Genomic DNA, 26,208 nt, shown 5'->3' on the forward strand with positions numbered 1-26,208 from the left:
TTTGTGGTCCGCCACGCCCTGTCACACAACTACCACATCTAACTGCCAAAGCCCCCCCATCCCCACCCCATTTTGGAGACAACATCCATCTGTGTAGTCCTAGAACTCTCTCTAGGTCAGGCTGGCCTCTGCCAGACCTCAGAGTGCTGAATCACCACCCCAACTACCAACACTCTCTGGGCTACACACTCTCTGTTCAGCTAAATTTCTGAGTTACTCAAGACTGAACATGGGGTGGGGATACGGCTAAATTCCAAGAACAGAGTCCATGAGGGCATTGTCTCTAAGAAGTTATATTGAGTCAGTGTACACAGTAACATTTTACTAGGCTTTTTGGCTAATAATGAATGACAGTCTTCAGCATGCCCTCTCAATTCTTGTAAGAATTGAGACTTGTAGCTTTGGGTCTAGTTAATATTTCCTTTACCACAGTTATTTAAACAAAAGCAGTAAGAGATGATGCTTATTACCTGATGTAGCTGATGCATCAGACTCCAGTCCTCCAGTCTGTTGTTGATAAAACTGCTGGTAATCCTGTGAGTACTGAAGGAAAGTCCACCATTAGAGCTGCTATTTTGGGACGCAGTCTGCAGATTGGAAATGGAATGCTAGCGAAGTTCACCTACTTGAGTGTACTGTGTATAGCCATCCTGGCCTGGTTGCATGTAACTGTAGTCAACATTGCCTCCTTCACCACTTTGAGACTACAGAATATCAAAAGAAAGAGGCCAAAGATAAAATTAGTAGACAATAAATAAAGAAGTCAGAAAGCAATCCCTAAAAACATTTCAGCAAACGAGCTTATGTTAAACATGACAAGAAAAGCCACCTTAAGGAAAAAGACCCTTATTATTCTTACCTGAGTGGATGACCACTGAGCAGCAGCGATGGCTGTACTAGCTACAGAGAAGGCACTGACACGGTTACCATCTGGAAGGACCAAATCTCTGAAATTACAAAGATGTAGTATCACATGTAGTATCATGTGATTTGTCAAAAGTTTGTGTTTCCACTGTGGCAACTTCATTCCAGTCTTTGGGGTTGGGGAAAAGGCATGTGTCTCAAATGCTAGTAAGGTTGAATTTCCTAAGGAGAGCGGCCTTTGCAAACCTCAGTGAATGTCACTGATCTACTTTATAAGTGATTCAATAGGTGTGTGTTAGATGATTTATGATACCAGAAAAGGAAGATTTTCTTGTACTGGACTGTACTGTACACGTGTACTGTACACGTGAAGGTGTGACGGTGTGTTCACTGGGTGTGGAGACTGGAGGCTGACATCCTCCTCCTCCTCTTATTCTCTACCTTATTTTTGAGACAGAGTCTACCAGGATCTCCTTGTCTCCACCTTAGCAACAAGGTTACAGTAATGGCAGGTACTGTAAGGGATATTTACAGCATTAGACAAATGCGCTCCATTAGCATGCTGTCCTGCAAGCTAAGGTTTATTTCCAGACAGGTTTGCATTATTCTGCTTGAGTTTGAATAGAATGTGTTTTTAATCCATATGCTGAAACCATTTCTGGCAACCAATATTAACTGGTGATAGAGAACTGGAAAAGAGAATCTCCTTCCTCTTGGTCTACCCAGGGAAATCGTGTTGACAGCACGGAGCTGAGGTACATTGGCAAACATCCTAATATATATAATATGTAGCTGTTAAAGAGTTTGAAATAAGGACAATCACACCACTCACTTTCTGGCACTTTTTGCAAAGTCAACTCCAATAGTTTTCCCATCAATTTTCAATGGTGGATGGAGACTCTGCAATATCTGAAGCAGCTGAGAGGCATCCTGAAGGAGAAAGTAAGAAGAATTAAAGATATATTTTAAATATCGCCCTACCACCCACTCCTTGTAAGAAAATAAAGCTTTCCATTAAGAAGAAGAAAAAAATAAAACAGGAAAGAGGCAGTAATTTCCCCCGCCTCCCCCTTTTCTTTTCCTTTGTTCTTTTAGAGGAATTAGTCCCCCACCCAACCCTGGCAGTAATTTCGTAACCTGCTTCTAGACATAAAAAATTGAGAAATTAGACATGAAATTATTTGTTATAGAAACAAATACTAAATCAATCTAAGGGTACAAACTTAAGCTCTGTCGATTCTTTATAGCTATGAATTATGGCCTAGAACTTAATATGTAGACCAGGCTGGCCTCCAACATCCAGAAATCCACCTGTCTCTGCCTCCAGAGAAGCATGTGCCACTGAGCCAGGCTGTTACCTGACTTTTAGGGTTTGAGAGATGTCATAGCAGCTAAAAGAACTGGCTGCTCTTCCAGAGTACCTGGGTTCTATTCCCACCACCTACGGCAGCTCACAACCATCTACAACTTCAGCTGCAGGAGACCCAAATACGCACATGTTGCCCAGGAAATGAAATTAACTGTCCCCTCATACAGGGAAAGTTGCCTACTTTGCTCAAGTTCTTTGTCACTGCCTACCTCACGACTACTAAGAAGTCACTGTGGCCTAAAAACCAGACATAGCTCATAGTGTCCTCTACTAGTGTGTACGCATACATGCAAGAATAATACCATACATAATAAACAAATCTTAAAAAAATATTTTAGTATAATGTCACTGTCTTCGGACACACCAGAAGATATAAGATCTCATTACAGATGGTTGAAAGCAATCATGTGGTTATTGGGAATTGAACTCAGGACCTCTGGAAGCACAGTTGGTGCTCTCAACCTCTGAGCCATCTCTCCAGTTTTTGTATTAAACCCTGAGCCTTGTACACTTTGCCACTAAACAAGTCAGCATCAAAAAGAACATAGAAAAGATTTTCACTTAATATGTATGTGTGCACATGGGTGTCTACGAAGGCTTAGGTCCTGGGAAGAGCAAATAAACACTCAGTGACTGAGCTATTATTCCAGCCTGCAGATTTTTGTTTAAAAAGCAAAGATTTGGCTACGGGCTATATTTAACTGCCCAGACTATTACTGCCCTCTTAACAGCACACTAAATAGGATATTTTTTCAAAAAAGAAAAAGGGGGTAAAGGGGGACAGACTCTGAAAGACCAATGGAGAACCTCACCATCGCAGAAGATAGCTGCACAAAGGCAAAGCCTCTGTTCTGTTGTGTCTGTTTGTCTTTTATGAGGCGAATGTTATTGACAGCTAAGGAAGCATAGGGAGACAGTGCTGTCATGATGGAGTCCACCACAGTATGCGGAGCTATGTTCCGAAGGATGATCGCTGTGGGTAAATGAGAAAAATAACAATTAAGCTTCCTTACCATCTGTTTTAAAGGCAGGTTTAGGCAAAAATATACTTTGTAGGTTCTGGTTTTTCACCCTGATAGGCTACAAGAATTTCAAAGATCAATCTTTCACAGGGCAAACTAAAGCTGTGGATGCTCGTTTTAAAAAATGTGAGGGACCTGAGCTTGCTGAGAGGTCAACTTTTTTTTTTTTTTTTGGGTCTTTTTTTTTTTTTCGGAGCTGGGGACCGAACCCAGGGCCTTGTGCTTCCTAGGCAAGCGCTCTACCACTGAGCTAAATCCCCAGCCCCGAGAGGTCAACTTTTAACATAAAGGTCAAAGGATCATGTTTGAACTCACTGTCACAGTAGTAGTCCACAGACTGCACAGACTCTGTGGTTCCAGGGGGCACTTCCTGTTCAGAGTCTAGGAGTAAAGGAGAGCCAGGTGAAGACCAGCAACCAACCCAACAAGCCCACTGCTTTCTCTGCATGGCCTTGGGGCAATGTGTGTGCAAGCTTGGCAAAAGCTCTACCAGAGAAACATTCTTCTTCACCTCCCCAAAGCATTTCCTTTTTGTTTCCAATATCTTAACCTGGTCTTAGTATATGTCCCAGACAAGTCTTCAACTCTTGGTAATCCTATCCCAGTTTCCTGAGAATTGTGAGGATTAGAGACTGAACCACCATCCCCACCTCAAAATATTTTTAACCAAAACATACATTATAACTTCTAAAGTACTTATGTATGAGAGTTTCATGTAGCCAAGGCTGGCAACAAACTTGCTGTACAGTTGAGGGTAACCTGGACTCTAGATCATCCTGCTTTCATCTCCTGAGGGCCAACCATTTTTATTTTGAGCATTTTCTAGCAGATATATTTTTTTTAAGTTGTTGGTGGTGGTATCTCTGTATAGTCTCATTCACGTGTGTAAGTTGCACGGAGAAGTCCATGTCTGGGGACTCTGCTGCTTATCTTATTTTTGACAAGGTTTTTCATGCGCTGACTCATTGCAAGTTGCCCAGAGTACCAGGGATTGCCCTGCCATGCCTCTCTAGCACTACAATTATAATTATGCCACCATGCCCTGCCTACTTTTTTTTTTTTGGTTCTTTTTTTTGGAGCTGGGGATCGAACCCAGGGCCTTGCGCTTCCTAGGCAAGCGCTCTACCACTGAGATAAATCCCCAACCCCTGCCTACTTTTTTTTTATTTTTTAAATTATGTGGATGTCTAGGATGTGAACACAGGTCCTCAAGCTTGTGTAGAAAATACTTTAGCTACTAAACCATCTTCCACTCTCTGCCTGCTACCATTTTTTGATAATCTTCCTGTGTAATTTAGGTCTCCTTGAAACCTACTCTATAGCCCATGCATGCTGGCTTTGAAATTTTTATTTTAATTCAGCAGAAGTGTCAGACACCACACTATTTTCTTCTCTCTTTTTTTAAAAGTCTTTTTGCTCTCTTCAGACACACCAGAAAGGGCATCAGATCTACAGATGGTTGTGGTTGCTGGGATCTGAACTCAGGACCTCTGAAGAGCAGTGCTCTTACCCTCTGATCCACCTCTCCAGCCTGTTAAGAAATCTGTTGCTATACTTTAACCTCATACTTCTGACAGCTAATACGGAATGCAAATACTGCACCAGTGGGAGATAGCACCACTACATAATAAACAAAACAGATGTAGCATGCAAACCAGGCGAACAGCACCTTAATTTTGGAAAAGAATTTTCTGTTCTTTCCTAATCGGCATCAGCGTCTACTTAGCCCAAGGTAAAAGAGTTACATTATTATGTAAGCTCCTAGGTCACATATCCTAGAAGTCTATTTTCCTCAGGTTTACGGGCAGTAAGTCAGGTTTAATTGCATTTTCCAAACAGCTGAATCCACGCTTACCAAACTTGTCTGCTCCACATCGGAAGCATTTTAGTCTTTTCCTGAAATTGTTAAGGCAGCACTGGAAAAAAAAAAGTTTTATCTGTAATTATTTCTTACATTAGTCCAGGCTTTCTAGTCATCATGTGGGTTAGAGCAGTGAGGCCATGGGTAACTCAATAACTAAATATAAAAGCAAAAACTGCTATTATGTATCCTAGACAAAGGGCATGCACCTAAAATTTTAGCATGTTACACCCTGTGAATTCTTCCAAGAAAAATACTGTCTTTTGAAGTAGGACTCCACTTTCATCGAGATGAGGTTTTTGGAAGCAGCCACTGACAAAAGCTTTCTTCTATTGAGAGCATTACATGGACTGTCATATATACATAGTATAATGTGAACAGGGGCTTTCCCATATCAGACTTATGCTCAGTAAGTAATCTTAGTACTCTCAAAATAGTAAGACTTATAACCAAGCTCAAAATTCGGCACTGGTGACAGGAGCAATACTACTGTACATTAAAGTCCTAAGGGATGTTTGTTAATACAAGAGGGTAATCTAAGAGGGTATGTCAAAAGCTGAGACCTTGAAAATTCCATAAGCAACAAAGTAAAACACATCTAAAAAACTTATTTGAAATTCTAGGCTAGAATCTTGGATCTCCATAAAACAAAAACTCTGTGGGAGTCCAAGGATCCTGCCCTCTAATGCTAGCATAGGAAGACCAAAGAAAAGTCAGTAAGCACATAAAAACTGACTTCTGATAGAAGCCAGTCATCGCTCTGATTTCCTTGTTACAATATCAAACAAATGGACAAAGAGAAAACTTAGTATATTTAATTTGGGAAGAATATATGCTTACCTTGTTACAAAGCCAATCTTCAAACTTAGGTCTGGGATTGCTATAATGCATTGCAATGTGCTTTCCTTGAATCACCAATTTTTTCTGTAAAAAAAAGAAGCAATTAGTTATTCCTATTGTGAGAAATATGTGTCCATTTTCCCAGGGCAGAGCACACTTCGGAAAAATCAGTGCTCTGGAATTAAATGGACAACATACGGGGAAGACCAACCACCGCCACCTATACTCTGCCCATCCAGTGCTTCAGATAGGCAGTAAGAGAATGGGATGCGGAATAAAGGTAATCGGAGTCAGGGAGTGCTGAGAAAGCTGCCAAACACTAAACGCTGACATGCACCAGGCTGTGTCTCCCGCAGAGACAGAAGTCCTACTATTTAGCATTGACAGGATGCCTGAGAGTGACAGTATATTTCAAACAGAAGACAAGCCTCTTCCAGTTCTGAGACTGTCTCCTTTATTAGCCCTTAGCATGGTGTCCTTGGGCTTGGCGTCACCTTTTCCTAGTCCCCCATCCTTATATAATGTAAAAGCCTTTGTATTTTCTCTTCCCCCAAATTCTTGCTTCAGGATGTGTTCTTTGGAGGGATAGAGGGAGGGGGAACACATTTTAAAAGGGAACGTGATCATATCTCCTGAGTAAGGACTACTCTCAATGCTACCAACTCTAAAACAGCTAAAAGGTTTTCTTGGCAAATGTGATCATGTCATGTCCTAGGTGATTGGTGTGCTTTTTCTCTGAAATGGGTTGTACTCTCTGCAGGATGAGTAACCAGGAGGCCAATGAAGTTTCTTCAGGGGTTAGGAAAGTTCATAAAGTATATAATACCTTATCACTTAAGTAAACGAAGTAAGTAAAAGGGACTTGACTTTGAAAGGTCAAAACTCTGAGCTGAATCAATCAAGCCAAGAGCATCCCTGACACCTGCCCCCAAAGAGCCTTCATTAATAGGAGTGTCTTCTCTGTTCTTTTCTCAGAAGGGGAATGGTGGATGTAATAGCTGTCTAACACTATTGAACAGATTTAAATAGGATATCCAGATTTTATTTTACATTTTTTGAGACAGGGTCTCACTATGTGTTTCTGAAATCTGCCTGTCTCTGCCTCTGGAGTTCTGGGATTTAAGGCATGAGCCAACATACCCAGCTCAGATTTTTAAAAGGAGTCTAACCCCTTTACAAATAAATACCATTGGGCAATTTGGTTCTCAGAACTCATGCTATGAATTTTGTCTTTGTAGCATCTAAAGGCAAAATTGCATGTCTGGCCCAGTTGGAAAGAATAGAGAGGCCATCTATGCACTATGATAAACAGAAGCAGATATAAGATGTCTACATATCCCACTAGGAGGGATGTGTGTTGGGAGAGACTCCAATCTATCACTGGGTTCCTAATCTTATTAGCCTTTTATTTCTGGAGTGAATTTGAATTATAAAAAATTTATATATTAATAAAGCTTTGTATACATTAAAATTGCAAAAACTTTAAAATGTTTTAATTTTTAGGTTATTCATTCTGACACATCTACTGTATCAAAAATGGGTTTACACAGGAAGCTTTATTGTGCACATTCTAGATTTACTAGAATGGTTTCCATGGTAAGAAACAAAAGTTCTACTTTACAAGAGACAGGGTCTCATTGTTAGTCCTCACTGTCCTGGAATTCACACTGTAGACCAGGCTGTTCTCAAACTCAAGAGCCTTGAGTGATGCGATTAAAGGTGTATATCACCATTGCCTGGCTTGATGTTTTTATTTTAAAGATAAGTTTTACTCTGTAGCCCAGGCTGGCCTTGAAATCATGACTGTCTTCCTAATTCACTCTCCTGTGTCTGAGATTACAAGAGTGAGTCACCATATTTGACAGGTTCTAATTTCTGGGTTAAGAAACTAAGCATATGTTTTATTTATTAATTTGTTGAGATAATGCATTAAGATTATAGTCTTATGCTACAAGGCCTGAGAAGAAATTAAGAATCTTTGATACAAATTGGTCAAAGAAATTCCCTTATCTTACATTAAGTCTTGCTATAAATGGTTATATTGGCCAATTATATAACCTCTTGGGTGACTCAAATCATAAAATGTTGTTAAAAAAAATCTTTAAGTGACAAACATTTAATGTTATCTTGACATAGTACAGAAGACTCCAGATAAGGCTTCAACAGATGACTTATTGAGAAGACTTTAAGAGGCATTCTTAGGGAGGTTAGAGACTTAATGCCATGATGCCTAGATTAGACAGCAAGAACACACGGATTCCATACCAATCTTGTCAAGCCTTACTGTTCGAAAACTCTACTTGGTCCTTAACAGTCTCAGAAGATTCATCTGAGAAGTTATGCCTCTAGCTGGCATATGGTCTTCATGCAAAAAGAAGGAATTATGCGTAAAAGTGCCTGCTACAGAGTTCCATTACGTTTTCTTCATTGTTGAATAGAGTTTAGTTTAGATGCTCTCAATGGATACAACGAGCAGGAATGTAATCAGTTGGGAAGAGGTTATATTGTTGACTACCACACAGATTTTCAGAAGGTAAAGTTCTGTTAGGTGGCCATGTTTAAAATCAGAACAAATTCTGAAACAGTGTTCATGGAACTATATTTACTTTAGTAATGTCAATTTTAATATACACAAAGCTTTTGTGTTGTTGTTAAAAATATTAAAGTCAAGTCACTCCTTTGGAACAAACCACTCCTTCAACCTTTTTTTTTTTTTTTTAAATTGTACAGACTTGTTCCATTTTCATGAATATCTAGACTTGGTGAGTGAAGCAACCTGATTGGCTTCCATCCAGCTGGTAGCATCTTGCAAGTGATAAAACTCCACGAAGGCGAAACCACGGCTTACACCTAGAGACAGCATTCAGATATAGACGGGATACTCGTGTTAGTCAGTTCCTTTATAACAGGTGAATCTCTCTCCCACTGCTTCAACACTGCGTGACAAAGCCAATTGGGAAGCAGCTTTACAAATGTGACTTGACTTGGGGATCTTCTTGATACTTTGCCATGGCAAGGAACAGCCACCTGAATTAAATGCCACTTGATTTGATTCCACACTTAAAGTAACCATGCAACCGACTATGAACAGTCAAACAAGGAGTTTATAAATCACTACTTACCGAAGGAAAAGAAAACCCCTAAAAGCAAAGTTTTTAAAAAGTTCCTCAGATGCTAGCATCGTTTTCAAAGTCATTCATATTCCTTAGCCATGGCAAACCTTTCATTCTGAATTCATGTGTTTGAAGGCTGGGGTTTATCAGGATGTTTTTTAGGGACTGAGGTGGGAATGGGGAAGAGAACTATAACAGGCAGGAACCAAGCAAGCTCTCACCTGTTTTCCTCTTCATCAGCCTCACATCTGCAGGCTGAGGGCCTTCAAAGGACTCCATCATTTCTCGAATCTGTATAGGGTTTTACAGTTAGTTTAAGTTACAACCATTAAAAAGGTTAAGAAGTGGATTTATCAGCTGTTTAGTTAATCAAGTTTTTCACTTATACCACCAAAATACATTTATCTTAAAGGTCAGAGAGTATTTTTCATGAAAATAAAGCTAACACTCTTGCTATGTGCTACCTAGATACTTTCCTCTAGTCCAGTTATTACATTATTCTACAGTCCTGATTATGACATGATTAAATCCTTAATCTCATGGCCTTTTATTCTAAAGAACACAGAATATGTCACTGTCCTCAAAACCATATCTGACCAAGAATAAAAGAGTCAGCCAAGTTCAGGCATGAAATCCCAATCAGGATACTGAAACAGAGGATCAAAAGCTTGAGGCATACTTGGGAGGCAGAGGCAAGTAGAGCTCTGAGTTTGAAGCCAGCCGGAAGACAAGGAGTTCCAGGATACCCAGAGGTACATAACAGAGCAACAAAAGAGGAGAGGAGGGACAGATAAGATAGATAATGAAACACTGTAAATCAAAATTCCTGTGTTCTATGCCTACTCTCACACCTCTAATGCTTCTAATTTCATCCTTTCCTGGACGGTTGGGTTGGCCAATAAGGTAACATACATATTCACTTTTTAACCTAGACTTGGTTGTTAAGTTTGGTGTGGTTGATATTAGCTTGTTAAAAAAACAAATGAGGGGTTGGGGATTTAGCTCAGTGGTAGAGCGCTTGCCTAGCAAGCACAAGGCCCTGGGTTCAGTCCCCAGCTCCGGGGGGAAAAAAAAGGAAAAAACAAATGAAACTGAGATTTTCTCTATCATTTATTGGGGGGGTGGAAGAAAAAAAATTGTGGTCAGTTAAGATGGTTTAGTGGGGGCTGGAGAGATGGCTCAGCGGTTAAGAGCACCCGACTGCTCTTCCAGAGGTCCTGAGTTCAATTCTCAGCAACCACATGGTGACTCACAACCATCTGTAATGGAATCCAATGCCCTCTTCTAGAGTGTCTGAAGACAGTGGCAGTGCACTCATATATAATAAAACAAATAAATCTTAAAAAAAAAAAAATGGTTCAGTGGACAAAGGTCTATCTCCAAGACTCACACTGAAACCAAGGGACTGACTCCTGCAGCTACTTCTGACCTTCACATGTGTGTTCCCCTAAACAATAAATGTATAGCCAAAAATAAAACTGACTGATACTGTATATGTCAGAGACTGTTGGGATCCTTACAAGCACATTATCTAGGGATACTGAACCAATTGGGAATGGCAGAACTATAGCTGGCTGGGTTTTCAAAGCCTCTATTATTCTTATCTTTCTCCTGCCAGTAGCATCTGACCATCACCAAATCAAGCTGTCTATGTAAGGCCTTATCTAGGTTCAGTATGTTTCTATACTTTATATCAGCTCATAATTCCATTCACTATACCCTTTCCCCAGTTTTCTACCCAACCAAAGCATTTCTATCTCTCAAAAATGAGGTCAACTAATATCAACCTCCATGGAGTTCTTTCCTCATCTTTTACTAGTAAAAAATTCTCCTGAAGAAAGTTCCTGTGCTCTTTAGTAAGACTGTCTTACAGGACAGCACAGCCCCCCGAGCAGCTGGGATTATAGGCTATCACATCTAGCAATGCCAACTTGTCACTGTAGGCTAACAACTATTATATGCTGACTTGGCTATTTATCCTTGTTTTTTCAAGGAACAGTAGGTGGCTTTGCACCATGGTAACAATGAAATAACAACTTATTATTATTATTTTTTTCGGAGCTGGGGACCGAACCCAGGGCCTTGTGCTCGCTAGGCAAGCGCTCTACTGCTGAGCTAAGTCCCAAACCCCATAACAACGTATTATTAACTGTAAACAGCCTATCTCACGTTTCCTATAATAGTTACTTCCACTTTAAAAATCTGTATCGTTAGATTTGTTCAAGTTTTTACTAAGTATTATGACATTTATTACTTTGCTCCTAGACAACAGACTCTGGCATTTATATCTTTTAAAAACATATTTTGGGGAGTTGGAGAGATAGCTCAGCAGTTAAGAGCACTAACTGCTATTCCAAAGGTCCTGAGTTTACTTTCCAGCAACCACACGGAGGATCATCACAAAGATTTTTTTTTTTTTGTTCTTTTTTTTTGGAGCTGGGGACCGAACCCAGGGCCTTGCGCTTCCTAGGTAAGCGCTCTACCACTGAGCTAAATCCCCAGCCCCATCACAAAGATTTGTAATGGGATTTGATGCCCTCTTGTCATGTAGGCATACATGTAAATAGAGTGCTGATATATATACATAAGTAAATAGATCTTAAAAAACAAAACAAAACAAAACAAATTTCGTGGCAGTAGTGGTAAAAACATAAGCTTTTTTTTTTTTTTAAAGATTTATTCATTTATTATATATAAGTACACTGTAGCTGTCTTCAGATACACCAGAAGAGGGCATCAGATCTCTTTACAGATGGTTGTGAGCCACCATGTGGTTACTGGGAATTGAACTCATGACCTCTGGAAGAGCAGTCGGGTGCTCTTAACCGTTGAGCCATCTCTCCAGCCCAAAACATAAGCTTTTAATCCCAGCACTCAGGAGGCAGAAACAGGCAGATCTTTGAGCCTGGTCTACAGAGGGACTTCCAGGACAGCCTGGAAACCCTGTCTTGAATGCATCTGACTTGTCCTCCTGTCCCCCAACACTCCCAACAGAACAAAAAACATGTTTAACCCCACATTCCTTTCAGCATACTGCCTCCAGGATTAGAACAATGGACAACTGTTTTAGACAGAATTTTGTTTTTAGAAACGCAATACTATGTAAAGAAACGCACACTGAAAATACTAAGAATGTAGGGGAAAGAAAGAGTTCTATTCCACCTGTTAGATCATGAATCATGATATATAAGGGACTCTGAGGGGGAATGAATTTGTCCAAAGAGGAATAATAAATAAAAAAGCAAGTACATGTGGCTAGAAAAAAAGAGATAAGACTTGAAATACTATTAGAAATTGAGAAATGTCAGGCTGGAGAGATGCTTCAGCGGTTAAGAGCACTGACTGCTCTTCTAGAGGACCCAGGTTCAGTTCTCAGCACCCACATGGCAGCTCACAACCATCTCTAACTCCAGTTCCAGTTGGCACCTTTGGACACACATGCACACAGAACACCAATGAACATTAAGAAAAGTAAGTAAGTCTTAAAAAGAAAAAAAGTTAAGAAACGCCAAGGAATAAAGTATCATTTTGAACATGTTGTCCTGAGATTTCAAATAGAAAATGTAATTTTGTTCAGAATAAAAAGACAGCTTGTAACTTTCTGGTTTTCTTTTTGGTGGGTTCTTTAAGGGTCTTGTTATATATCCTGGACTGGCCTGAAATTACCAATCTTTCTGCCTCAGCCTTCTGAATACTTACAAGAATACAGCATCAGGCTGGGCACTAAAAATTAGTTTTTCTTCAAAAGTTTTCAAAAATCTTTTTTTTTTTAATATTTTTTTTTAAAGATTTATTTATTTACTTAATGTATATAAGCACACTGTAGCTGTCTTCAGACACACCCAACCCCATTACAGATGGTTGTGAGCCACCATGTGGTTGCTGGGAATTGAACTCAGGACCTTGAGAAGAGCAGTCGGTGCTCTTAACTGCTGAGCCATCTCTCCAGCCCCCAAAAGTTTTCAAAAATCTTACACACAGGTATTTTGCCACACATATGGCTATATACCATATTTGGGCCTCATGCTCCTGGAGGTCAGAAAAAGGCACCTGGAACTGGAGTTAGAAAGAGTTGTGAGGGGTTGGGAATTTGGCTCAGTGGTAGAGCGCTTGCCTAGCAAACGCAAGGCCCTGGGTTCGGTCCCCAGCTCTGAAAAAAAGAAAAAGAAAAAGAAAAAGAAAAAAAAAGAGTTGTGAGCTATCATGTGAGTATTGGGAACTGAACCTGGGTCCTCTGGAAGAGCAGTCACTGTTCTCAACTGCTGAATCACCTTTCTAGCCCCTTAGAGGCAGTTTATTAATGGGGGTACGGGGAGGTACTTGAAGGTGGCAGTGGACTACTGAGCTTGGGAAAGACTAATCCTCAAAAACTTTTTTTTTTTTTTTTTTTGAGGCAGGATATGACTATGTAGTGCTAGCCAGTCTAGAACTTACTATAAAGATCACAATGGATTCTCAGGGAGATCTCTTGTTTCTAACTCTTAAGTGCTAAGATTACAGGTATGATGTATCATGCTCAGCTTTAAAACCTTTAAAAACACGAATCAGCTATACCATCTAATAGCTAATGAACAAACCAGGCTTATTACAGTCAGAAACTTTAGGAAATTCCATATTATATTCAAAGGTTAGACATAAATAGTACTTTCCCTCAGTCCACCACCAAAGAAAGAAATCTATTCCACTAAACGACATCAGATAACACCATGAGACAATGAGAAGTTTGCTGTCCCTATTAGAATGTTAGACCTGTGGATTCTCTTACATCGCTCTCGGTGATGGTGATAGGAAGGCCACGGAGCATGATGGTCTTGCTCTCTCTCTCGTCACTGATGTCATGTCTATAGTCATGTTCTCCATAGTCACCATCTGAATGGTAGCCATCCTCAGACCGGTCACTGTTCCTTCTTTCACGTTCTCTCTGGCTCAAAGAAAACAAAATTATAATTAAAGTCACCCTTTACCCATCAATCTAGATCCTATGTGTATTATGTGCAAGCCTGGTACTCGCAGAGTCCAGAAGAGGATGCCAGACAGCTTGGAACTAGAGTTAAAGATAGTTGTAAACCACATGTGGGTACTAGAACCAAACCTGGAGCCTCTGCAAGAACAGCTAATATTAGCTGCTGAGCCTCTCTCGTTTTCAGTGCAATGTCTTAAAATGAATTCTCTTAGTTGCAAAGAATGATTTAATAATTCACTATAAAATAGTAACACAAAAATAGTGTTCTGTTATACAATTATTATAGGGCTGGAGAAATGGCTCAACGACAGTTAAGTGCTACTCCAGGGGACCTAGGTTCAATTCCCAGCAACTGCATAAACAGCTCACAACTCTCTGTAACTCCAGTTCCAGAGGATCTGTACCCTCATACAGACATCCATGTAGTCAGATCATCAATATAAATACTGATAAATATAAATAAATCTTAGAAACATTATATATGTAGAAAAAGTGGGAAAGGTATAAAGTTATATAGGCTGTATATTTCCAAACACAGATACGAACAAGTTTGTAATATTTAAAAAAAAAGTGCTGGGTGATGGTGGTCTATGCCTTTAATCTTAGCACTCAAGAGGCAGAGGCAGGCAAATCTCTGAGTTTGAGGTCAGCCTGGTCTGTACAGGGACTTTTAGGACAGCCAAGGCCACACAGAGAAAATGTTTCAACCCCCACCCAAAAACCAACCCCCCCAACCCCCCCCCAAAAAACCCCCAAAATCAAACTAAATCAAAGCTAAAACCCTACAAATACTGAGGACCAAACCTATGGCCTTGCACATGCTACGCAAATGTTCTATGCCTAAGCTACATCCCACCTTCTACCACCTCATCTCTAAAATGTGAACAACACATCACATGACACAGTGGCCCACACCTTTAATCAAAGAACTGGGCAGGCAGAGACAGGAGGATCTGAGAGTCTGAAGCCAGTCCAGCTCTACATACTAAGTTCCAGGACAGCAGTTACATACTGAGACTGTGGTGGAATGGGGGCCAGCCCTCCTTATAACCTATTTTATAAGGTTGCTATGCAAAGAAGTTCATGAAGTCCATGTACTCAAGGAATCCATGGTAAGCCTTACTTTGGCTATGGGTATTTTTTTTTTTTTTTGGCTCTTTTTTTTTTTTTTTTTTTTTTTTTTTTTCCGGAGCTGGGGACCAAACCCAGGGCCTTGCGCTTCCTAGGTAAGCGCTCTACCACTGAGCTAAATCCCCAGCCCCCTATGGGTACTTTTAAAGGCTCACTCTGTCTTTGGAAGTTACATTCAACTTGAATATGCTTCAGTGATCAGTGTGATTTTCAAGTTGCCACATTTCCTTACTTTACAAGAATATTGTCCATATAACTTTAATTAATTATAATTGACAATTGCTATCACTCACCTCCGGACTATCATAGTCTCGATAGTCATCATATCTATCGCCTCTCCGATCATCACTTGATCTTTTGTAATCTGAGTCCCTCCGCCTGCTTCTAGATTCACGCTCGTCACGGTCATCCCTGTCTATGATGGAACCATATCTTCCACTACGCTCTGTTCTACTCACTCTGCAAGGAAAAATAATGTTCATTTAAGTATATCAATTAATTATATCATTTCATACATTCAGAAAAAAAAATCACCCCACATATCAGTTTATAAGGTATACCCAAATAGTTTAATGCATTCCTTAAAACCACCAGTGTTTGGTTTACAAAGGTATCTAGTGAGAGAACATACATAGCCAAGCTGTGGTGATCCATGCCTTTAATTACAGGGGGCAAAGGCAGGAGGGTATCTCTATATAGAGTTCTGGACCAGCCAGGTCTATGTGGTGAACTGTCTCAAGAAAAAGAAAACACACACACAATTGACACAAAGTTGGAAATTATATTGGTCTTCTCTCCAACCCCAAGCAATCAACCTTCTAACCAAGTAATCATCAACACACACAGACACACAGACACACAGACACAGACACACACACACACACACACACACGGATCATTACCCTAAGCAGGCTCAGAAAACATTTCATATTTTACTATGGGTAGCAAAAGGGTACATTTTAATTACACATGTTATTTGAACAATAGACTGCTGTCACAGGATTACATGATATCACCTGACATAAACAAGTCTTTTTTAGGATGTGAGTTTTATCACTCACAACAACAGGCCTCTCAGTAGTAATGTGGGAGGCTATGCTAAGTCAAATGATTAGAGAGAGATCTCCATCTCCAATTCACAGTGGCTGAAACAGCCAACAGTTTTCATCTCTTTAGTTTCTCTGGTCCCACTGGCGGCTGATACTCACGCCTCACAGACCGAGGAGCTAGCTATATCCCCAGTCCTAACATTTTCCATCCTAATTCTCTAGCTTTCCCTTTGTCTTGATGTACTCAGAGCCCAGGCTGCTCAGCTCTCAGCCACTGTATCTATCACAAGGGAATAACAAGGCCTGGCACTCACTCGCCGCTTGTCAGGCAGGCTCTGAATAGCTCCTGCCCACAGGTGGAACTTTCCACGGCCTACTCCACACTACTTCCCTTAACCTAATTCTTGGCCTTCGGATTTTACCTCAGAGAATGCTTTCTCCAGAAGCTTTCCTATGCTTCTTGTGTGTCCAGACAGTACTTTAAATTTTTATCATAACTTTTAACTCTCTCACTGGACTGAAGTTTGTGAGAACAGAATCGTGAATGTGGTCGTTTGGAACACTTGAAACACAATATACATTTAAATATTTGCTTGCTAAATAAACAATTTATTATTGTTATTGTCCTTTTTTTTTTTTCTTTTTTTGAGACAGGCCTTCACTATGTAGTCCTGGTTGGCCCTGAACTCAAGAGATTTGCCTGCCTCTGCTGGGATTAAAATTGTAAGCTGTCACCACCACACAGGGCTGAATAAACAATTTTAAGCAAATATTCCAGTCCCTACTAAGTTGCTGAGATCAAAGGCATGGAATGTATTAAAACTCACCTTTTGTCTGAACCCATTGTCTCACCGAAGATCTAGCACACTGCTTCAAAAGGTTTAATTTTTTTTTCCCCCTGAGGGTGGGGAGAGAAAAATTGCAAATTTCAGATATCACTACAAACTGGGATAGAAACTGGCTAATTCTTAACAATGACTAAAATGAGGAAGGAAAAGGAGGCCTGTCAACACTAAGTTGTGCTATAATTTTGGTAAGAACCAGGAAGATGAAGGACGCTTTAACATATTAAGATTATATATTCAATAAGAAACTCAAGAAGGGTGAAGGCTTTAGACACTTTGGATACTTCTATTATGATTACAAAGCAAAAAGCTTCTTAATTTCATAACCAAAGCAACTCTACTGAGATGGAGGATGGTTAAAACATTCATTCATCCAAGTATCTTCATTAACATAAAATTCAACACTGAAGTCGTAAAACAATTTCAAATTTTTGACAAGAACTTAGAAGCTGAAATGCTGATCTGACTGAAATTTACATATATAACGCAACGCCTGATCTCAATCTATTTCAGTAAGACAAGACCAAACCTTGACTCGGCTTAATAACTGTGTATCAATAACACCTATATCTTGGACCAGCACTGATCGACACAGGCCAACTGAGTGGCCAACAGCTTTTCCCCAGTCGATGGGCCGTAATAAAACATCACACAGCTATACTTTTAGATGCCTGTGATGGCCCAGAAACTATAGTTGCTGCCATTTCTAAAATCTGGTCTTTAAAGCACGCACTCAACAAACAATTCGTTGATTTAAAAAATAAGAGATCTAGTGATTCAAGCTCCGGGGTCGAACAGTTACTACTCTCCCTTGTTTCGCCAGAGATGCCCATACCCACCTCCGCGGGAGGTGCCCGTGCCCACCTCTGCGGGGTATCGCAGCCGAGATGGCGGCGCTAAGACCAGTGCATTCCAGCATTCAGTCCATCTTTCCCATATTACATACATCCCTCCCAACCTCTGAGGAGGTTCCCAGTCCTCAAGTCACTATTCCTAACCACCTTTCGCAGAGCGAGATTCAGTTGCAGACGCAGGGCGATGATGGCTTAAGAGATTGCCAGGCGCTTCCGAGGGGTGTCCGAAGGACTGGATCGCCACAGCTCCGCAGGACAGGGGATTCGGGACAACGTCCCAGCAAGAGACAAACAACTCGAAAGAGGCGGGCCGAGGACTGGGTTAGTGGGCGACCTATGAAAGCCGGCAGAACCAGAGGCGAGGAGGGGCGCGGCCCTCAAACGCTAGCTTAGTTTTAGTCCCTTCAAAGACGCGGCTGAGCAGTCACCTCTGGCGGCTGACAGGCAGACTCAAGGGACAGCACCAATGGCAAAATCACTGGGGCGTAATGGACGGCCGCCGCACTCACCCCCACAGAGGGAACAAAGCAGAAGGAGTAGCGGCTCTGCGTCTCAAAACCTAGAACAAGGTTCGGCCGCTGCACAAAATGGCGTCTCCACCGACCGTCTTCTCCTACCCACAGTACCTCGCGCGCCGACTCTCCCCACCCCCACCCCACCCGCCTCTTCAGAGGCATCCAATCAGCGAAGGTGCCCGTCTGCGCGAGGGCTGCCGGGAAATGTGGTCGCCCAGGCAGCCTGTCACTGGACCCTGCTTTAATTTTTTTGCGTGTTTCATCTGCTCCATGACAAAGCTGCCATTCAGCCTCTGAGAACCCGGATGTGAACTCTACTAGCGTTTGACACAGTGTAAAGTGTATAATCCAGTTTGTAGAGAAGGCGTACTACTGATTGCCTTCCCAGAGGCTAGGTTAGACTTCGTGTAGGGGGTCTTCACAAATATCCTTTAAATCACCGTGGGGATGTACACCTGTAACTGCATTCCAGATAACGAAGCAGAAGGATTGCCATGGTTTTGAAGCCATTTTGGACAACTTTATTCTCTCTCCTAGGGCAAGTCATTAATGTCTAGTTTTACAAACATACAGAGCTAATAATTTGATAAACTGGAAACTGAACTAGGTTGTTTTCAGAAGCCATGACAGCAGCTAGAATGTGAACTCCAGAACAATAGGGATATTTTGTTGTGAGACCCTGCCACAAGCAGAACAAAACAACAAAAACCAAGCCGCGAGTCCCTGAGATGGCTCATCATGTAAGGCTTACTGTCAAGCCTAAGAACCTGAATTCCATCCCTGCAGTCCAGATGATGGAGAGAACCACTCATGAGAGTAGTCTGATGTGGGAGACATGGACGTGTGTATTCACATATACCAAAAATTAAATGTAAAACAACCCAAATTCTAGCCAAATCACCAGCCCATCGTCCATTAAAAAAAAAAATCCAACAAAACATAAAAAATCCTAGGTTTTTTTTTCCACTGTTTTCTTTGTGGAGATATTCTTATCCAGTTACCATAACTTGCCCTCTGCATATGTAATAATTAGGGAGATGTTCTTTTCACATTTTGTTTTTATTGTCCTTCCCTCCCCTCCCTTTTATTTTCTTTAAAAGGGGTCTCTATAGTATTGGCTAGCCTGGAGTTCACAATGTAGACCAGACCAACATCTTAATGTGGGACTGTTGCTTATCCTCTAGCCTTCACCTCAGGCAAGCTGGGATTAGGAAGGAATGTGTCATGGGATTAAAGGTGTGCTGGAATTAGGGTGACTGAAACTGGCTGGAAATGCCTGAAAACATGGCTGTTTCTTTCAAGGACACATACCCAACATCTTTCTCTCATATCTTTGTATTCTTACTTTATGTATTGTATACATGTAAAGATATATGCCCAATTCTGGTCAAGTATATATGTAACACATTTAACTTCCGAAAACATACATTTATCTGCAGATCATAGAAAGCTCTTGTAGCTGGGTGTGATGACCCATGCCTTTAATCCCAAGGCAGATGGATCTCTGAGTTCAAGACCAGCCTGGTCTACAAAGTGAGTTCCAGGAAAGCCAGGGTGACATTCAGAGCTCACTGGTTGCTGGGATTAAAAGTAAGCCACCATGCTCAGATGCCAATTCAATTTAAGCTCAAAAGCTACTCTCCTAACCGGGGACAGATTCCATCCAGGGATGAATGTCATCCTCTCAATAGCCTGTGTCTCTGGTTTGAGTCATTGTGATGAGCAGAACAATTATATCCCCCAGGCTATCTGGTAGTTGATGTACCAAAGACAATGGAAATTGTTTTGTTTTAAATTAAGCAACACAAATAAAATAAGCAAATGTATTGTTGAACAAAGTTTTAATAAAATAGTCTTTTTGTCTTCCATTTTAAAAAATTTAAAAGTTGGTTCAGAGAGCTAGAGATGGCTTAGCAGTTTAGAGTGCTTGCTGTTCTAGCAGAGAATCCTAATTTGGTTTCCAGCACTCATATCAGGGAGCACAGCCTTTAACACCAGCTCCAAGGATACCACATCTTCTTCTGGCCCTAAATGCATCCACCTACACACAGAGACAAATAAAAGTAGTAAATCTTACTAATCAGAAAGAAAAAAGTTTGGACCAGTGAAATGGTTCATTTGGTTAAAAAGTACTTGTCACCAATCTTGATAATCTGAGACTTTTCTTCCTTTTTATTTTTCCCCAAAAGAGGATTTCTATATATCATGGCTATCCCGGAACTCATTCTGTTGACTGGCCTCAAACTCAAAGATCTGCCTGCTTCTGCTTCCTGAGTACTGGGTTAAAACCATGTGCCATGACCATCTGGTTTGATAATCTGGGTTTCTAATCTGACTACAAGTTGTCCTCTGACTTCTACATACACTGGTTCGAGTATGGTTCCCCCACAACACAAATATACATAAGATGAATATTAAAACAAAATAAAAGTAGTCAGGGAATTTGGTAAATGCCTGTAATCTCAGCTCCCAGAAAAGAGGAGATAGAAGGAAGATGAAGAACTTGGGGCTAGGCTGAGTTACAGAGTAAAGTTCTTTCAAAAGATCCCCTGATCCAGTGAAATAACCTTCATGTGTCTGTTAAAACCAAGCACACAACCAAGCAACCAACAAACCAATGACTTCTCTGATTACCTGGCAAAATATAAAAATGAAACTGCTTTGTCCCAGTATTGGAACTTCTGCTCCAAAAAATGAAGTGAAAGATGTTTTTCCTTTGAAGACAGTTGTAGGACATTGTTTTCCCCTACAGCCTTGGGGTGGTCAAAGAGCTTCTAAATGTTTAATTGGTAAACCTACATATGGAAATGTGTTATACCTCAGCAGTTACTAAAACGACAGAGGCTCTTCTCACTGATGAGATCAGGATCATTAAGTATGTTACTCCCGTACTCTAACAGATCGGCACTGTTCCCTGCTTACTGTAGCACTAGTTGACCATTTCAGCATTAACTCAGATATGCCCACATTTTCTATGGCAGCATTTTTTCTTTTTGTTTTGTTTTGATTTTAAGGATTTATTTATATATGAGTACACTTTTGCTTTCTCCAGACACACCAGAAAAGGGCATCAGATCCCATTACAGATGGTTGTAAGCCACCATATGGTAGATGGAAATTGAACTCAGGACCTTTGGAAGAGCAGTCAGTGCTCTTTTTTTTTTTTTGGTTCTTTTTCGGAGCTGGGGACCGAACCCAGGGCCTTGCGCTTCCTAGGCAAGCGCTCTACCACTGAGCTAAATCCCCAACCCCGCAGTCAGTGCTCTTAAATGCCAAACCATTTTTTTCTTCATAACATCAAGCTCTATTCTCTATCCATTGTGGGAAAAAAAATGTTAACAAAATTTATTCACATTGAAAAAAGTTTATTTAAAAAAGTTCTAGCAGCAAGAACAGTAACAAAACAAAAGGAGAGATGGACAAACAAAACAAAGAGGAAATTGTATCCTGTGGGGTATTTCCACTCTTAATCGAGTTCTTTGTATCGAGCAAACATAACTCTTCGAACAGCATCTCTGTAAGTTTCATTAGACTGTCTCTTGCTGGTTCTTCCTGGGGCACCCCCAGACCCCCTCATCCGCCCTTCAATCTGCAGAACAAAGAGTCAAGTGAGAGCTTTGAATAAGGAAGATCACAATGCTGTGATTTCAAAATAAAGGTTTCAATATTAGACACATGAGTTTTAACAGAAATGAAATGGGTAAGCCTTTTAAGGTCAGCAATTGCAGAGGCCCAACTCTACCCGAAAGGGCAATATTTCCTTTGATCACCTTTTCTATGGGTTCTCCCTGAAAATAAGAGGAGCTATATCCTTCCAGGGAACCAAGACTAACTTCATGGTCCCTGTATCTTTTTTTTCTTTTTTAAAGATTTTATTTATTTTATCTATGTGAGTACACTGTAGCTGTCTTCAGATACACCAGAAGAGGGCATCAAATCTCTTTACAGATGGTTGTGAGCCACCATGTGGTTGCTGGGAATTGAACTCATGACCTCTGGAAGAGCAGTTGGGTGCTCTTAACCGCTGAGCCATCTCTCCAGCCCCCATGGGCCCTGTATCTTATCTATCAAAGATCTGTGCTGACAATCCCTCTCATAGACAGGGTCTCTAATCTTTGATTACTGGTTCCCTGGCTCTTTAGTCCCTGTGTTCCCTCAAAGCCCTGACCCCGCACACCCTTTTTTGTTGTCAGTACTAGAGCCTCAGACTGAGAAGTGAGTGTCCTACCTCCTCCAAGTCACAGTCCAGCTTTCCTGGCTGTTTTTTTTAATCAAAATGAACTTTTAGTCTCCAAGGACTTGGCTCCTACACTGCCCTCACTGCTTGTTCCTTATATAAGAGTATGAAGAACTCTATTCAACTTCCCTGCCTTCTTCTGTTAGGGAAATCATCACGGGCCCAGCACAACATGTTATAACACAGGATCTGGGCGGGAGGGACTGGTGAGTTGGCTTACTGGATAAGGGTACTTGCCATTAAACTGGATGACCTGAGTTTGATTCTTACAAGGTAGAAAGAGTACTGAGTTCAAGAAACTGTCCTCTGATTTCTATTTTGGGTATGTGCTCTGAGGCAAGACAGAAAAAGTTAAGTATATTCAAGGTTCATATAACTCCTAGGAAGACAGAATTCATCTTACCTCCTCTGATGAACCCAATCCAGGATGGCTATATCCCAGGCCTGCCCCTTTCCTCCAGCCAGTAGCCTGCTGGGTGCAGCCTCCTTTGCTACTAGTGTCAGTGTCTTCTTTATCAACAGGGTTTCGATCACTGTAAGAGAAACAGATATACTTTTTTTTTTTTTTTTTTTTGGTTCTTTTTTTTGGAGCTGGGGACCGAACCCAGGGCCTTGTGCTTCCTAGGCAAGCACTCTACCACTGAGCTAAATCCCCAACCCCAACAGATATACTTCTAACACCATTTTTTTTCCCCCGGAGCTGGGGACCGAACCCAGGGCCTAGCAAGCGCTCTACCACTGAGCTAAATCCCCAACCCCCTCTAACACCATTTTCAAGGTGAGCTGCTGATCTCTTCCTGAGATCTGTTTCCTAATAAGTGTATTAAGTACAACCCAATATCCATGTGGCTAGGCTTGTCCTGAGGGTGTAGAGGTGACTAAGATTGGGCCTTGATCATGGGAAAGAACATGAAGAACATGAAGATTTTGTCAGTAGATGTTGATAGGACACCAAGGACATCAATCATGGATGTGTACCATGGCAATACAATGAAGGGAACACAAATTTGAACAGTTTCAAGAGTGAAAGGTTTCTGGGTTCAGTCCCCAGCTCCGAAAAAAAGAAAAAGAAAAAAAAAAAAAAGAGTGAAAGGTTTTAAGCAAGAAGACACAACTGAACTGGATCTGGGCAAATGAGGGGCTTATGAACTAGGAAATGTGTAGCAGCCAAGTAGGGTGATTTGTCGAGTAGAGGAGTAGCAGGAACTGATAAAGATATGCCTTTTTGAGGTCAGATTGATTAAAAAAAAAAAAAAGGAGAGAGAGGCCTTGAACATCACATCACACTTGATACTTTAGGCACCCCTTCTAGGTAACATGTATATGTGCAAAATAGGTAGTAGTGTTTTGTTTCTTTGCTATCCTGGGATTCAAACCAAGGGTATGTTAGGTAAGTCCTCTATACTCTCAGTTCACAAAAAGGACAGATCTTTTCATCTTCTTCTGGCCTTCATGGGCACTCCATGTGTGTGGTACAGACATACATGTAGACAAAACATCAATGTACATAAAATAATAAGAAACTGTTTGCTTGTTGAGGTACTAGAGATTGAATCTAGGGGCTCAGGCATGCTAGGCAAGTACTCTGTGTTAGTCTACCCCCAAGATTACAAAGGTCAAGTTTCTGTATTCAAAACATTTCTGGTAATAGAAAATGGATTGAAGAACAGGAGAAACAACCATCCCCTTTTAAAGCTGCCTCTTATCTGAACACCGTTCTTTCTCTTAACACATCTGCTAAAAAAATATATTAAAAATCTTCAATAGGGTCAGGAGAGATACCCAGCACATAAGAACACCTGACCCAAATTCAGTTCCCAGCACCCACAAGTGTTTGGCTCACAAGTCCTTTTAACTCTCTGTTTCAGGGAATTCAACACTCGGTCTTCTGGCATCCATGGGCTTCTGCATGGTGTACACACAGACAACCTCCTTACCACACATTTTATAATATGTATAAATGAATACATATCTCTGTAGATTTATCTTATGTGTGTGAATGTGTTAGCTGCATGTTTATGTACCTGTGTGTGCCTGATGCCCTTGCAGGTGAGGAGGAGACATCGGATTCCCTGAAGTGGGGTTATGGACAGTTGTGAGGACAAGTGGGTACTGGAAAATTAATCTGAATCCTCTACAAAAGCAATAAGTACTGGCAACCATTAAGCCATCTTTTTAACTCTCAAATTCATGTCTTAAAAATTATCTTAATAAAGTTCCACTCTACTTATACACTTTATAGTATAAAGAAGACAGACTCAGTAAGACAGGGTAAACAGAAGGCTATGAAGGAAGTGAATCTGAAGGTTTAGAGGTATTAAACTGGGTGCAATGTGGAGCCTCAGATGAGCACAAAAAGAAATAACCAAGATATAACTGCAAACAGTTTTGTTTTATTTTCTGGCATAGGGTCTTACAAGACTTGGCTGGCCTGGAATTTGCTATGTAGACCAGGCTAATCTTAAACTCAAAGATCCTTTTACTTGTGCATTTACAGTGCCGAGATTAAAGGTATGAGGAACCAGAGAAGAAATATTTGAGCTTATTGGGTTGGCTAAGGCCCTGAGTACCCTAGAGACACCAAACAGAAAGCAGAGGAGTTAGACTCAAAGAGTACAATGAGCAAGACCTTAGAAAATATCTGGAATATTCCTGAAAAGGAAGAGGAAGCAGGCATGGTAACATTTGCCTTTAACTCAGATACTTGGGAAAGGGGTGGGTGGAGGGGCTATTTTCTTCTGGTTTGAAGCCATCCTGTCTGCCTCCTTCCCTTCTGCTTAGGAACCTTTTTTGTCAGTATTTTTCCTACTTTCCTTTCAAGGTCTCAAATACCCTTTCTTGTTATAAACAGCCAATAGGATCTCAACAATTATCAGTGACTCTTCAATCCCACTACTCACAAAGCAAGGTGGACTTGACATTTTTCTTTAATCCAATCACAGCCTGCCTTTAGCAATCATCTCTCAACAGACCCACAATGTAAGCATCATCATTAGTCTCTGTTTAAGTCTATCTTCTGTATGTATAGTAATTCTTAAAATAGATTAATATCCCACTTTAACTGATTTCCTGCCACTTTAAAAATGTGTTTAAAGTGAAATGGCCTCTAATCTGTTGGGCAGCTGAATTTTCTGCCACTCAACAACACACTCCAACTCTTTAGCTCTGTCAGATCACTTGTCAAATGTACCATATGCTTTAAAAAAAAAAAAAGGCGTGGTGGTGGCATGTGCCTTTAATATCAGTGCTTGATCAGCAGAGACAAGCAGATCTTGAAACAAGCAGATTTTGAGGCCAGCCTGGACTACAGAGTGAGTCCTAGGACAGCCAAAGTTACATAAAGAAACCTGTCTTGAAAAAAAAAAAAAAAGAACAAATAAATCCTGTTGTACATAGTTTCTTCTAATTGAAACCTTCTGCTGTTCCCTTCCTTTCTGATTTTCCTGTGAGCCACACTATCACTTAAGCCTTCTCTAGTCTGTGTACACAGAACCAAGGATAATGTATGCCTTGTCTACTTGAATGTTCCTTGCACTTAGTACAGT

General features: G+C 40.8%; 2 protein-coding genes across 48 annotated transcripts in view; both read right to left on the reverse strand.

Moving 5' to 3' along the window:
• Window positions 1–18,535, reverse strand: part of Rbm5 (RNA binding motif protein 5) — a 29,200-nt gene extending 10,665 nt beyond the window's left edge. For 2 of the 23 annotated variants that reach the window (XR_015626514.1, NM_001433316.1), the window contains 14 exon segments: window positions 18,421–18,535; window positions 17,040–17,110; window positions 15,457–15,622; window positions 13,835–13,990; window positions 9,291–9,360; window positions 8,733–8,806; window positions 5,957–6,040; window positions 5,111–5,171; window positions 3,571–3,636; window positions 3,046–3,206; window positions 1,697–1,794; window positions 860–947; window positions 627–704; window positions 471–543 (listed from right to left, as the gene is read on the reverse strand). Coding sequence is in view for 19 of the 23 variants with exons in the window: in NM_001433316.1 (NP_001420245.1) it covers window positions 471–543; window positions 627–704; window positions 860–947; window positions 1,697–1,794; window positions 3,046–3,206; window positions 3,571–3,636; window positions 5,111–5,171; window positions 5,957–6,040; window positions 8,733–8,806; window positions 9,291–9,360; window positions 13,835–13,990; window positions 15,457–15,622; window positions 17,040–17,056 (1,192 nt within the window). In the remaining 4 variants the exon portion in view is untranslated. 23 annotated transcript variants of the gene reach the window in all.
• Window positions 18,536–21,770: 3,235 nt separating this feature from the next.
• Window positions 21,771–26,208, reverse strand: part of Rbm6 (RNA binding motif protein 6) — a 100,029-nt gene continuing 95,591 nt past the window's right edge. For 24 of the 25 annotated variants that reach the window (XM_087562377.1, XM_087562369.1, XM_087562372.1 and 21 more), the window contains 2 exons: window positions 23,067–23,196; window positions 21,771–22,015 (listed from right to left, as the gene is read on the reverse strand). In XM_087562377.1, the coding sequence (XP_087418503.1) occupies window positions 21,893–22,015; window positions 23,067–23,196 (253 nt within the window). In that variant the 3' untranslated portion in view covers window positions 21,771–21,892. 25 annotated transcript variants of the gene reach the window in all.

Source organism: Rattus norvegicus, chromosome 8 (assembly GCF_021556685.1).
Source record: "Rattus norvegicus strain SHRSP/BbbUtx chromosome 8, alternate assembly SHRSP_T2T, whole genome shotgun sequence".
Lineage (NCBI taxonomy): Eukaryota > Metazoa > Chordata > Mammalia > Rodentia > Muridae > Rattus > Rattus norvegicus.